This window comes from Protopterus annectens, chromosome 3.part0, assembly GCF_019279795.1.
Source record: "Protopterus annectens isolate FY-2018-M chromosome 3.part0, PAN1.0, whole genome shotgun sequence".
Taxonomy (NCBI): domain Eukaryota; kingdom Metazoa; phylum Chordata; order Ceratodontiformes; family Protopteridae; genus Protopterus; species Protopterus annectens.
In genome coordinates, this window is record NC_056731.1 from 1,403,777,875 (window position 1) to 1,403,793,377 (window position 15,503).

General features: G+C 44.7%; 1 protein-coding gene across 1 annotated transcript in view; it reads left to right on the plus strand.

Moving 5' to 3' along the window:
- CHD7 (chromodomain helicase DNA binding protein 7) overlaps positions 1-15,503 on the plus strand; it is a 2,781,650-nt gene that overhangs the window by 1,844,276 nt on the left and 921,871 nt on the right. Inside the window, exons 12-13 of the mRNA XM_044065875.1 lie at positions 3,700-3,837; positions 3,925-4,046. Coding sequence (XP_043921810.1) covers positions 3,700-3,837; positions 3,925-4,046 — 260 coding nt within the window. The remainder of the gene's footprint in view (positions 1-3,699; positions 3,838-3,924; positions 4,047-15,503) is intronic.

A 15,503-nucleotide genomic window follows, 5' to 3' on the forward strand; every position in this document is an offset into this window, starting at 1 on the left:
CTAGAAGCTGCTACATGGAGTTCTGTACATACTTTCACCAAGCATTACCATTTGTCATTTTACTGTAAATCCAGAGCTGGCTTTGCCACTGCAGTCTTGCAGGTCCTTATAGCTGGTCCTAATGCTATCCAAATTACTCCTGCCATCCTTTCCAAAGCTATGACTGCAACAGTGAAACACTAAGAACATAGTACAGTTGTGTACACTTACCATAAATGTAGATGTTCGAGTGTATTCACTGTTGCAGTCCTGTTTACCCTCCCTCCAGCCCCCTGACTTCTTTTGGCTATACCTCTATTCTCCTTCACTATGCTTAAAAGCTTTTTGGTGTATTTGCTTTTTAGTTGGAGGTATAACTGTGTGTGTGTGTGTGTGTGTGTGTGTGTGTGTATATGTGTGTGTGTATGTATGTGTGTGTGTGTGTATGTATGTATGTATATATATATATATATATATATATATATATATATATATATTTTTTTTTTTTAATTTAGGGGGACACCTGATATCTGGGGCAAGAAAAACTGATGTAATGGCGTCGGATGCATGCTTTATACCCCTGACTACCTGATGTCACGGAAGATGATTCAGCAACTGATACCCAAGACTTTGATAATCAGGCCGACTGAGGGCTACTGCAAGCAGATAACCCAAATGTGATGACTGCAACAGTGAATACACTCATACAGCTACATTTATAGTAAGTGTACACAACTGTACTTTTTATGGCAAGTTTACTTACACAACTGTACTTTCCCTTTTTTCAGAGTCTTCCGGTATTTGTACTGACTAAGAGAAATTTGTCCAGGGCACCAAGGAACTTCCTGTATGCCACCTCTCATAGGTATTGTGAGATCTTTTACATCTACCTGTGCTGCCACCTGCTCAAGCATATGGGACCCTGGTTGTTTCGTCTGAATGGCACTGCACTTAGGAGTACAACACCCCCAATGCTGAACTTCGGCTGCCTGTACTGCAAAATTAATCCAAATGTGTGATGTGGTAATAGAGCCCATAGCATTTTGATCTCCTGACATTCAAAGGCATGTGTGCTACCCTCTACTTGGAAGTCTGCTTTAAAACTGGTCTTACTTAAGGTTCCATTGTCTGTTGTTTTACCCTGCCTGGCCATGGACCCCCCCCCCAATACTCTTAAGCTTTGAGTAAAGTATTCCTTAAAAGGAGTTTCCATCTTAGATCTTCAAAAAAGGAAATTGCTGTACTGTGGTATTTTAACTATGTTCTAGAGAAACTGACCCTAACCCCCTTTGAGCCAGCTGGTTTTGCACCCTTGCATTTCTCATCCTAGAAGATGCTGTAGTGGCTATTGCTGCTGTAGAAGGATTTCAGAACTACAAGTTTTGATGTGCAGGAAGTCCTTCATAGTTTTCCATCAGAAAGGTTGCCCTTCTGCACTAAGCTGTTATGCCTAAAGCTGTAGTGTAGTTTCCCTTCAAACAAGCTATTTCTGTTTTTTTCCCTAATAGTCAAAACAAGTGAGTGAAAGCCCTTTATTTCTTAGGTATACATAGACTGCTAATATTGTATTTGTACAGGACTTGGAGAGTTCATAAATCAGACCAGTTAATTGTGCCCAGAGCTAAAGACAGAGGGAGAAGCCGGTCAGCAGAGTACATCTAAATGGCTAGCACATTGTATTTCTTGTTGCTGTTTCTGGCAAACCTCATCTTGGATATCCCAAAGCCTATTTTTCTAGAATCATTGCAGCCACCATAGCATCCCTCAGAAGGGTAAACATGCAGGATGTCCTAGAAGCAGCCACCTGGTCCTGTGTTCACATAAAATTAGGGGTATCTGTAGAGCTATGTCAGGGTTTTCCTGTGCTGCTCTCCAAAAATTGATATCCCTAATTTTTTCGCCTGTTAATAGGGTTGCCACCTTTTCAAATGCTCAAAGTGGGACATTTTTGGTACAAACGTCAGATTTTGCAGGGCGAAACATATCCATGGCCAGTACCAAGGTCAGAATTTCACTTTTTTGCCTAAATAATAGCTTATTCTTGTAGCATTTTAGTTGCTTATTCTGTTTTTTATAACATTTAGGTGTTTCAGGTACAGAATAACTGTTTTATTCAACTATTACATAAAATATAGGAAATTATTTTGTCCTAAAATCTCAGGACATTTGCCATTTTTTCAATTTTTTTGCAGGACACAACTGCCCAAAGAGGGACTGTTCCTCAAAAAGTGGGACAGGTGGTAACCCTACGTATTAACAATCATATGCCATCTTGCTTTGAGCTGTCACAAAAAGTAGCCATCTTGCTTTGAGCTTTCACAAAAAGTAGCAACTACAACACTGAAAAGTACAGAGAGTATAGTACAGTTGTGTTAGGAACTTAAATATAAATGTAGATGTTCAAGTGCATTGAGTGTTGTAGTCCTGCTCACTTTCACCTTCTGTGCTCACTCTCTCTCCTCCTTCAGCCCTTGGGTTAGGGTAGGTACCCAGTGGATACAGTTTTCACCTTCTTGTCTTCCTTCTGGCCTTCTCACCGTAAAACTTTGCTATGCAGGCCGGAGTGGGAGGGAGAGTTTGTGCCCTCTGATGTCGACCTGCAGCACAGATGTCAGCTTTTGTCCCACTTGGGATTTAGTACTGTGCCAGTGCATGAAAGAGCTGAAGATGGCATTGTCCAGTGCCCCTCTTGTATACCACTGATGAGTCAGACAAAGCCTTGGATTAAGGCACAGCTCTAAAGTCGGGCAAGGTGAGCTACCTGCAGACAGGGTATCCCAAGAAGGTAATGGCTGCAACAATGACTGTACTTAAATATATACATTTATTTTGAGGTCCTAACACAGCTGTGATTTCTGCAGGTTTAGCTGTGTAGCAGATTAAACAGATTGTTTGCTTCTCATAAAATCTGTTGGACAGTACTTTAACTGTTTGGCTAATTTTGTTTTAGTGGCACTGAACTGCCTAAACTTGGCTGTAAAGTCTGTGCTTTTTCTTTTCCTTTTAGTGCTATGGTATCCATTGGAATTTCTTGCGTAACGTCATTATTGCTTTGTTTCTTAATGTTACCTTTTTTGTTACTGATTTGTTATATGCTTAACTCAGTTTCTAGATTATTCCTGGCCAAGGTTTTGGTCACTTTCTTTTGCCACAATCCCATGTTTTTATTTTTTTTTTTAAGTCTGTGGGGTAGTACACCGATCAAAATGGACCAATTTCAGGCATAGCCCCATGCAGTAGCAATCACAATGGTAAGTAGGAAGTGGTGAGAAAAAGTACACACGTGTCATCACTTGTAGATACTGTATGTTTTAGAGCTGTCATAAAGTCTGTACAGCAAGAAGAAGAGGAAGGCAAAGTGATTTGAACAAAATATACATCAGTGAGTAAAAAGCTGAACCACATAAAGGGAAGAGTTGGAGTTGATAAGTCTTACACCAGTCAGTAGTTAGTGAGGTTTAGGCAATATGAAATGAGTTATCTTAGCTACCTTTTTAATATGAGGTTGGCAGCGTTGCCTTTGAGAGAGAGATGGAAGATGTGGTGAATGTTTTGTTTTTATTCCACCAGTTTTCATTTATCAAAGATAGCAGTTTGAATCCCAGGGGAAAAAAAACTTTACTGTAGTAGCTGCACTCAGTGTTTATTATGCTTTATTTATTTAATGAGTTTTGATGTTCAGGACTTTGTCACTGATATTATAATGTTCATGTCTGTTAGCCTGTAACACATTATTTGGTGAAGTGGACATCACTTCCTTACGAAGACAGCACTTGGGAACTGAAGCAGGATATAGAGTCATCTAAGATTGAGGAGTTTGAGAAGCTGGTGGCTAGAGAGCCGAAAACAGAACGTGTGGTAAGAACTACAGGTGACATTTAATATGAAAATAGTGTGTTTTGGTCTTTCAGAAGCCAATAATGGGATTTTGTTTATTTGAAACAGGAACAACCTCCTACTGAGGAGTGGAAGAAGTTGGAGAGTTCCAGGGAATATAAAAACAGCAATAGTCTCAGGGAATACCAGTTGGAAGGACTGAATTGGCTCCTTTTCAATTGGTACAACAGGTACGTAGCGTTTTGCCCTCAATTATGAAAAAATAATTTTCTGTAAGTGTCTTAATAGGACTAGCAGTGCATAGAAAATTACTTCAAGTGCTACCATGATTGATCGTGTGATTTTATACAGTTATGATATCACTTATGCATAGATTGCACCAGCAGTACAGATGGAGCTAAGTATGTTTGTGCACTTGCATCTATGTACTTCTTAATGTGCTTGGAAAACTGTACCAGTTAAGTTTCTTTGGATCAAAAAGTAAGGCTCTGTTAAATATGTACTAAAAATACATTTGGGCAGTGATGCGTTAGGCATCACATGAGAACAAATCTTTTATCCTGTCATTTTGCTTCCCTTCCAGATGGTTTGGCTAAGTGAAAACCAAGTAGTCGGATAACATTTACTGTGGCATATAAGGGTGTGGCTAGTTTCTGCTTGGCAGAATGTTCAGCCTTTTTTTTTAAAAGCTTTGTTTTAGAGCACTAATTTTCATTCTTGTAACTGCCATCTTATCTTTATTTTGTAGTGTCCTTTCAAGAATTACCAGTGTTTATCTTAATTCACTTTTACAGTACTGACTTTTAAACTTCCTGCCTACAAAAGCCAAATGGATGACTTGACACCCAGAGTTCATCTTTCCCCTTTTCCCCCAGACCCTGCAGGCTCCTTCCCACACAGCTGGTGATGTAAAGGGTCATTGGCTATTGTCATCTTCATATCTTGTTGCAGTTTGAGGATCATCTTGAGTCTTTGGTTGCGTCATTTTTTGTCAGTGGTATTGTAGCTGTCATGTGCCAAGGTGAATAATTGTCATAGTTAATGCAAATACCAAACAGAGACTTGGCTTTATTTTTTTTACTGGGATTGGAGCATAGCTCGGAATTGTCTTCAGTGTGCATTATGTAACAAAAAGACTATAAGAAGCATGCCCAAATTTTTTCTAGGAATTGTTGCCACCAAAGAGAATATGCATCTGGTCCCATTTTGCCATGATGACTGCCATTTCTTCCTCTGACTACCTGCAGGGAAAAATTCTTAGGAGATTGACCTGATTGAAGAGAGATTACTGGAAAAGGATGGCACTTGGAGTCTGAGAGCCTGACTGGATGCAGAGATACTGTGTTGGTGAGGTGCCTTCAGTGTTAGTATCTGTCTTTCTGTCAAGGCCTGTAGTGTAACCCTTCAAGAGGTCTCCACATCTTTGGTATTTAGGTGCTATTGGTCAGATATGGGCTTCCTTTCATGCTTCAGGATCATAATGCCCACATTGTTGTCAGCACAGGAGAGAGGACAGCATTCCCATGGTGTTACATGAGGAGCTCAGAGGGTACTGAATTGATTTTGACATCTGCCAACATGCTAGTGCTTCCAAGGTGGACCATACCCCAAAACTCATTCTCAAGACACCAAAGCCAAAAATGGTCATTGGTCAGCTTATCTCAGCCTTGTCTGAGTGGGATGAGGTCTCAACCCGCTGCCAAGTCCAGGCGTCATTATAGGATCTCTTCAAGTTGGCTAAAGCCTTTATGGAGTTTCTGAAATCTAGACCATTAAACTGTAAAGAATGCACAGCATAAATGCATATTCTTTGCTTTACAAAAAAAAAAAAAGGCCTGGGCACTTGGCAGAGCTGCCAGGGGAGGATGGGTATGCCTGTCCTGGGAGTAAAAAGTGGTCTGGGGTTGTACAATGCCACAGTGTTGCAAGGAGGAGAGGGGCTTTCATCATGAGTGCCCAGGAGGGTAATATGGTCCTCTGAGTTATATTGGTCCCCCTTCAGAGATGATGGTAAGCTCTTGTTGTGCAGATGCCAGCAAAGGGACAACAACAGGCTACTATTATTGAGGTCTCTTCCTCCCACAAGTCAGCTCTTGCCCTTAATGTTCAGGACAGAGGAAGGCATGGGCCATAACTGGTACTTGATGGTTAGCAGACAGCAGGAAAACACAGGGGGAAAAGAACTGGAAGTTGTATTTGAAAAGGATATTCTTTTTCGTAGTTAATGCAACCGTTCATGCAGTTAGCCAGTGTAAGCTTGTGAAGTTTTTAAGAGAATAATATAGAGAATGTAAAGCTTATTTCAAGTCTGCATACCCAGCAGTGGTACCAAGACCATTGTAGCAGGAGACAGAATTGCAGATGTCCTTCAAGAATGCAACTGCAGTCATAACATATGGGTTGTCCTGCCTCAGGCAGCCCTCGGTCGGCCGAATTCCAAAGTCTGGGTCCGGCGTCGGCTGGTGTCGCCTCTTCTCCGACGTCACCACGGCTGGAGTATAAAGGCATCGGCCGACGCCATCTTCTTCAGTCTTTCTTGCTGCACGGTGCCCGAAGCAGAAGCAGTTTGCAAGTGCCGGTCGGTCAGCTCCTGTGTTTTCAGTACCGAAGTCATCTAAAAGCTAAGAACCCCATTGGGGAACATTTATTCTTGCCTCAGCCGATGTCAGAACAAATTGAGAAAGTTAATAATTGTTTGTCTTGTGGTAAACAAACACCTCATAAGGACTTCCATTCTCTCTGCCTTCCTTGCCTGGGCCCAGAGCACGACGTCTCGGCCTGTGCTTGCTTTAATAAGCACACTCTCAGGCTCCGGGCAGAATTCGCCGAGGAATTTTTCGGTGAATCCTTTGCGTACATCATGCCGCCGGATCAACAGACTACCCAATCTGCTAAAAAACGCAAGGACCGGGACCGACATCCTCGGCCCGCATCCACTACCGATGCTACTCCCAAACCCTCTGCTAGTGCTCTGGTCCCTTCGGAAGTGGTAAATCTACCGCTCTAGGCCGACGACACAGCGTTAACACGATCTTCGGTCTCGGAGATCTCTCTGGTGCCGGTTGTTGATTTTCCTCCGGAAACCGAAGTTCTGGATCTACCCGACACCATTTCTGTGGACAAGGTTACGCCTGCACGTGGGGCTGCTAGGCCTCCTGTATCCATGTCCATCAAGGCCTTTGCACGTGCTAAGGCCACCAGCAAGGCCAAGGCCCATCCTAGACCTACAGGCCCCTTCTGATAAGCAGATCATGTCTCTGGCTGCTGGATCTTATTTCCCTTATCAGGGGGTCTCAGCCTCATCCGGAAAGGGGTTCCCAGCCACCTGCAGAGAAAAGGCCCAGAACTGAGCAGGCGGACGACCTCTCCTCGGATGAAGCTTCCGGGGATTCTGAGCATTCTGATACCCAAGAAGAGTCCTTCCAGGCCTACAAGGACTCTGATGCTGAGGAATCAATTCCCTCTGCCTCCCCTCCAGAGGATTTCTCTTTTGGTGAAGTCCTGCATTCCATGAGGGAACATTTTCAATGGCAGGGTCAGGAATTCTCTGACTCCAGGAAAAGGCTTCGTACCTTCCTCAAGCTTCCCCAGCACAGGCCTTTAGCTATTCCACCTGTTATGGATGTTTTGGATGATGTTTTCTCTGACTCCAGTGCTAACCCTGATTCTCTTCCTCCGGCTCCTATCAAGCCGGACATATTATAGGGTCCCTGACACTCACAAGCACCTTTTTAAGGCCCACTCTGTGGATGTAGAAACTATTTCACAGGGCCCCAAGGGAGTGGCTACCTCCTCTGCCAAAAACCCACTGCCAGCAGACAGGGAAGCAAGGTCCCTGGAGAGATGGGGTAAAAAAGTATATACTTCTACTACCCTGGCCATGAGGTCACTAAATTGCCTTTTTCACATGTTTCAGTACCAGGATTTTCTCCTGGATGATTTACAGAAAAAGTTAGCTTCTCCTGAGCCTATTGATAAAAAGACATTGCAGGATCATATACATAGCACTCAGCAGGTTAATAACCACTTTCTGCAGTGTGGTTATGATGCACTGGAAGCTTCATGTAGGGCAGCTATGACTGGGGCTGTGATACGTAGACATGCTTGGTTAAAGGATCAGCCTTTGCCTGACCATGTTAAAGTAAAGTTACTTGATGCACCTCTGGAAACACAGAAGCTTTTTGGTGCTAATGCACAAGATGTATTGAAATCCATAGAGGAAAAAGCAAAGTCAGTACAGGCAGTCAAGGATTTCCTTCAGGTTCAGCCACCCAGATTCAGCAGAAACTGGCCCTCAAAGAATTGGTCCTTCCCCGGCTCAGACAAGTTTCAAAGAGGAAAAAGCAGACGTGGCCGAGGTAGAGGGCAAAACAGAGGATCTTACAGGGGCCGCCAATGGCAACCTCCAAATCAAAGAAGTGGCACAGACAGTTCAGCTGCACCACAAGGACAATCACAATGACTTGACTTTCATTCCGCCTACAGAGGTTCAAAGAAAAGCACCTTTGGGTGGAAAATTATTCTTATTCTCACAAAACTGGCATATCTTAACCAAGGACAACTGGATTCTGGATTTGATAGACAAAGGTTACAGATTCCACTTCCACACACTACCAATAAGACAAGGCATGCCAAATCTGCCACATCATCAAAGGGCAGAGGCACTCTCTCAAGTTTCCAAGCTGTTAAGTATAAAAGCAATAGAAAGGATTCCTCCTCAGGAGCAAGGCCAGGGGTTTTATTCAAGGCTGTTCCTTGTTCCAAGAAAAGAAAACAAATGGAGACCCATACTGGACTTGTCATCTCTAAACACTTTTCTGATAGTGCCAAAATTCAAAATGCTGACGTTGCAGCAACTCCTTCCCATGCTGGGCAAGGGGTCTTGGCTGGTCACTCTGGACCTCAAGGAGGCATACCTGCATGTCCCCATCAGACAAAGCTGCAGAAGATACCTCAGATTTCTTGCAGGGACAGAGCATTATCAATTCTCAGCATTGCCTTTGGCTTATCTACTGCACCCAGAGTGTTCACGAAATGCCTGGCATCAGTAGTGGCACACTGCAGACTGCAGGGGATACAAATTTACCCCTATTTGGACGACTGCCTCATACAAGCAGACAACAAACAAACCTTAAAAGAAAATTTGGACTATGTCATGCATCTACTACAGGCCTTGGGATACACAGTCAACATCCAGAAGTCAAAACTACTGCCATCCCAACAGATTATCTTTTTAGGAGCCAAACTGGACACAGAAAACCAAATGGCCTACCTCACAGAGGAAAAACAGCAGCATTTACCAGAGTACTTCAAAGGCCTAGCAAAACTCCCCCAGCTGACTGCAAGGAAAATCCTGCAGGCCCTGGGGTTCACGGCATCTTGCATCCTGCTGATACCTTTGGCAAGACTTCATATGAGAAAGCTGCAATGGTATTTAAAAAACTTATGGTCTCAACACAGCCAAAGCCTAGAGGACATAATCCCACTTATTCCATGTCTGCAAAAAGAATTCTTATGGTGGGCTCAAGCCAGTCAGCTAAACAAGGGCATGTCTTTCAACAGACCTCAAGCAGGCCAAATGATTACAACATACGCCTCAGACCATGGATGGGGGGGCGCACATGGAAGGCAGATGCATTCAGGGGCAATGGACCCCAAAGGAAAGACATCTGCACATAAACCAAAAGGAGATGTTGGCAGTGATGCATGCCATCGAGACCTTCGAAGAATCACTACAACAAGGACATTTGCTAATAAGGACAGACAACACCACTGTCATGTGGTACATAAACAAGCAGGGAGGCACTCTTATCCCCTCTGCAGACTGACAATGCTTCTCTGGGAAAAATCCCTGAGCCTGAAGATACATCTACAATCCCAGTTTGTGCCAGGCAAGGACAATGTACTGGCGGACAACCTGAGCAGAAATTTCAGGGATCCACACGAATGGATGCTGCACCCTCACATTTTCTCTCGACTGACAAAGACATGGGGAAGACTGGATGTAGATCTTTTCGCTTCCCACTTAAATCATCACCTGGAAAGGTTCTGCACAAGGACTCACCATCCTCTAGCCTGGAAGACGGATGCTCTCTCCTTCAAATGCAGTTCTCTAAAAATTTATGCATTCCCTCCTCTGCCTCTGCTGACCAAGGTGATACTGAAGATCAAAGCAGAGCAACCAACAGGTATCTTGATAGCTCCAGACTGGCCAAGGCAACACTGGTACCCATTGCTATTGACCATAACTGACCAAACCATGGCCTCTGACCCTATGGCCCCTACTACTAACACAACACAATTACAGGACTGTACATCAAGACCTGAAATCATTGCATCTGGCAGCCTGGAGGCTAACATGACTCCTCTGCCTAACTCTCTTTCAAAATCAGTTCAAGAAATCTTGCTGGAAGCACACAGACCTTCCACCAGAAAAACATATTCAGCCAAGTGGAAGAGATTCAGCATCTGGAATGCCAACAGGGGTCAGGATACAGCATTGCCGAGTATACCTCAGATTTTAGAATACTTGGCAGAACTACTGCATACTGGACTATCATACTCTTCGATAAAGATCCATGCCTCAGCAATCTCAGCAAAATACAATTGTGACCCTCCAGTGTTTTCTCACCTTTGCTAAGAGGAATAAAGAATATCAAACCTCCCAGGAAACAACCAGTACCTGCGTGGGACCTCAATTATGTGTTGGAAAAATTAACTCTCCCTCCATTTGAGCCAGCAGCAAGTTCAGAAATGCAATTTCTGTCATGGAAGACGGCATTCCTATTGGCAGTCACATCTGCAAGAAGAGTTTCGGAGATACAGGCACTCATGGCAGTGCCTCCCTTCCTCATTTTTCATCAGGACAGAGATGTTCTTCATCTCACATTGCTGCAGTCCTTACACTTGGGTATAGCGCTGTCCTCGGTCGGCCCGAATACCAAAGTATATGGCTGACGCCGGTCATGGCGCATTAAACTGACGCCAGGACGTCAGGGTATAAATGCGCATGACCGACGTCATATCCTCAGTCTTTTTGCCGCGTGGTCCGATGCAGAAGCAAATTTGCGAGTGCAGGTTGGCGTCCTGAGATTTTCGAAACCGGAGTTTCAGGCCGAATCAAGTTGGCTAAGTACCCGTTAGAATATTTTGGTTTTCTTGCCTCAGTATTTTACGGATGTCAGAAAAAGTAAATAACTGTATTTCTTGGGAAACAGATACCACATAGGGACTACCACAGCTTGTGTATACGTGTTTAGGGCCTGAGCACGGCGTTGTTGGGTGTTCCTCTTGCTAGATTTAACAAGCGTGCCATAAAGAGGAGATTAGACTGCGCTAGGTTAGTCTTGAGGCGGTGCAATTACAAAATGCCGTCGGATGCTCCGGCCGCTACCTCGAAGAAGCGCAGGACAAAACACCTAGGCCTAGGTTAGAGGCACCAACCGACCGGACGTCGGTTCTTTGGAGACGCGGTTGTGCCAGAGGCCCAAACAGAAGTTTCCTAGAGTCCCAGGGGAGACTTTGTTGTTACAGGATGTGTCTTCACAGGAGGTAGGCCAGGCTGAAGGGGCTTCTCAGGTAGCTGTTCTCCCCTCTCTGCCTAAGGTGGTTAGGCCTTCCCCTACTGTTACAAAGGCTTCTTCCAAGAGTAGGCCAGGTTCAGCTGTAGCAGGTGCTCCTCCTAGTACTTCAGGCCCTGTGCCCAAGAGACATATGCTTAAGATGGCTGAAGATTTAATTACTCTGATTAGGGTTCTATGCCCCTCCTGACAAAAGGCCTAGGGTGGATCCTGAATTTGGGAATTTTGAACAGGTTTCTGATATTTCTGGGTCTTGGCTGAGGATTTACAGGAGTTTTCTCATTATTCTGATTCTGATGTGGATGACTCCACCCCTTCTGCTTCTCCTCCTGAGGATTTCTCATTCTCAGAGACTCTCCATGCCATGAGGGAACATTTTAAATGGGAAGGTCAGGATTTCTCTGATTCCGGGAAAAGACTAAGGGAATTTTGTTTTACCTCAGCATAGGCCTTTAGCTATACCCCTGTTCTTTCTGTGGTGGAAGATGTTTTGCAGAGGCTTCCCTTAACCCTGATTCTTTACCTCCGGCTCCTGTTAAACCGGACAGATACTATAGGGTGCCTGAAGCTCACAAGTATCTTTTAAAAGCCCTAGGGCAGATCCAGAGACAGTTACTCAGGGGCCTAAAGGGGTTAAGGCTTCTGTGGCTAAAATCCAGTTCCTCAGGACAAGGAGGCAAGAGCTTTAGACAGATGGGGTAAGAAAGTGTATACTTCCTCAACTTTAGCCATGAGGGCTTTAAATTGTCAATTCCACATGCTGAGATATCAAATCTATCTCCTTTCACAGTTAAAGTCTAAGGTAGATGCTCTGGCAGAAGGTATTGAATGTAAGGAGTTACAAGATCTGGTACATGTGTCTGAACAGGTGGGTAAGCATTCCTTACAATGTGGTTTTGATGCTGTACAGGCCTCTTCAGGGTGGCTGCCACTGGTACTGTCCTTCATGAGCACGCCTGGTTCTGGGATCAGAATTTAGCTGAACATGTTAAGTCAAGGATCTTGGATGCCCCTTTACAATCTGATGTGTTGTTTGGTTAAGCCTGTTGAAGCAGTTTTAAAGAAAATGGAGGACAAACCTAAATCTATGCACACTGTTAAAGATTTTTACAGGTTCAACCACCAAAGTTTAGCAGAAACTGGCCAAGCAAGGCGTGGACATACCCTTCTTATGATTCCCAGTCTAGGGGTAGGTCTAGGCGTGCTAGGGGCAGAGCTCAGGGTTCCTTTAGATCCAGGACAGGGGGCTCACCTGCGCAGTCTTCAGGGAGGGCAGGGGTCCAGCCCTTTCAGTAGACAGACCCAATGACCTACCTTTTCAACTGCCAGAAGCTTCCGTCTCGCAGCACCTTTGGAGGAAGACTGACACTTTTCAAAGAGAACTGGAGTTTAATTACCCAAGACAGATGGGTATTGGATATCATTCACCACGGTTACAGATTTTATTTCCATACCTTGCCACCGTTCAAGGGCATGCCAGATATTCCGTCCCAACACAAATTGGAAGCTCACAGACAAATATCCATATTGACACAGATAGGGGCCATACAACCAGTGCCTATGGCAGAAAGGGGCCTAGGATTTTACTCTCGCCTATTCCTAGTACCAAAAAAGGGGAACACGTGGAGACCAATTCTGGATTTGTCTATCCTCAACACCTTTCTGGACATCCCCAAGTTCAAGATGCTGACATTGCAACAGCTTTTACCCCTCCTGGGCAAGGATCACTGGATGGTAACTTTGGATCTCCAAGAGGCTTACCTTCATGTCCCTATCACTCTAGGCTGCAGGAAGTATCTGCGTTTCGAGCTGGAGATTCACACTATCAATTCTCTGCATTGCCCTTTGGCTTATCCACTGCACCCAGAGTATTCACAAAGGTCCTGGCTCCAGTGATAGCTTTTCAGGCGGAAGGAATACAGATTTACCCTTATTTGGGCGATTGCCTGATTCTGGCTCAGGGCAGGACGAACTTCTACAGCATTTAAAGTATGTGATAACAGTGCTAAGATGCCTGGTGCCGGTTGTTGATTTTCCTCCGAAACCAAAGTTCTGGATCTACCCGACACCATTTCTGTGGACAAGGTTACGCCTGCACGTGGGGCTGCTAGGCCTCCTGTATCCATGTCCATCAAGGCCTTTGCTGCGCATAAGGCCACCAGCAAGGCCAAGGCCCATCCTAGACCTACAGGCCCCTTCTGATAAGCAGATCATGTCTCTGGCTGCTGGATCTTATTTCCCTTATCAGGGTCTCAGCCTCATCCGAAAGTGGGTTCCCAGCCACCTGCAGAGAAAAGGCTCCAGAACTGAGCAGGCGGATCGACCTCTCCTGGGATGAAGCTTCCGGGGATTCTGAGCATTCTGATACCCAAGAAGAGTCCTTCCAGGCCTACAAGGACTCTGATGCTGAGGAATCAATTCCCTCTGCCTCCCCTCCAGAGGATTTCTCTTTTGGTGAAGTCCTGCATTCCATGAGGGAACATTTTCAATGGCAGGGTCAGGAATTCTCTGACTCCAGGAAAAGGCTACGTACCTTCCTCAAGCTTCCCCAGCACAGGCCTTTAGCTATTCCACCTGTTATGGATGTTTTGGATGATGTTTTCTCTGACTCCAGTGCTAACCCTGATTCTCTTCCTCCGGCTCCTATCAAGCCGGACATATTATAGGTTCCCTGACACTCACAAGCACCTTTTTAAGGCCCACTGTGTGGATGTAGAGACTATTTCACAGGGCCCCAAGGGTGGCTACCTCCTCTGCCAAAACCCACTGCCAGCAGACAGGAAGGGTCCCTGGAGAGATGGGGTAAAAGTATATACTTCTACTACCCTGGCCATGAGGTCACTAAATTGCCTTTTTCATTATGTTTCAGTACCAGGATTTTCTCCTGGATGATTTACAGAAAAAGTTAGCTTCTCCTGAGCCTATTGATAAAAACATTGCAGGATCATATACATAGCACTCAGCAGGTTAATAACCACTTTCTGCAGTGTGGTTATGATGCACTGGAGCTTCCATGTAGGGCAGCTATGACTGGGGCTGTGATACGTGGACATGCTTGGTTAAAGGATCAGCCTTGCCTGACCATGTTAAAGTAAAGTTACTTGATGCACCTCTGGAAACACAGAAGCTTTTTGGTGCTAATGCACAAGATGTATTGAAATCCATAGAGGAAAAAGCAAAGTCAGTACAGGCAGTCAAGGATTTCCTTCAGGTTCAGCCACCCAGATTCAGCAGAAACTGGCCCTCAAAGAATTGGTCCTTCCCCGGCTCAGACAAGTTTCAAAGAGGAAAAAGCAGACGTGGCCGAGGTAGAGGGCAAAACAGAGGATCTTACAGGGGCCGCCAATGGCAACCTCCAAATCAAAGAAGTGGCACAGACAGTTCAGCTGCACCACAAGGACAATCACAATGACTTGACTTTCATTCCGCCTACAGAGGTTCAAAGAAAAGCACCTTTGGGTGGAAAATTATTCTTATTCTCACAAAACTGGCATATCTTAACCAAGGACAACTGGATTCTGGATTTGATAGACAAAGGTTACAGATTCCACTTCCACACACTACCAATAAGACAAGGCATGCCAAATCTGCCACATCATCAAAGGGCAGAGGCACTCTCTCAAGTTTCCAAGCTGTTAAGTATAAAAGCAATAGAAAGGATTCCTCCTCAGGAGCAAGGCCAGGGGTTTTATTCAAGGCTGTTCCTTGTTCCAAGAAAAGAAAACAAATGGAGACCCATACTGGACTTGTCATCTCTAAACACTTTTCTGATAGTGCCAAAATTCAAAATGCTGACGTTGCAGCAACTCCTTCCCATGCTGGGCAAGGGGTCTTGGCTGGTCACTCTGGACCTCAAGGAGGCATACCTGCATGTCCCCATCAGACAAAGCTGCAGAAGATACCTCAGATTTCTTGCAGGGACAGAGCATTATCAATTCCTCAGCATTGCCTTTGGCTTATCTACTGCACCCAGAGTGTTCAAAATGCCTGGCATCAGTAGTGGCACACTGCAGACTGCAGGGATACAAATTTACCCCCTATTTGGACGACTGCCTCATACAAGCAGACAACAAACAAAACCTTAAAAGAAAATTTGGACTATGTCAT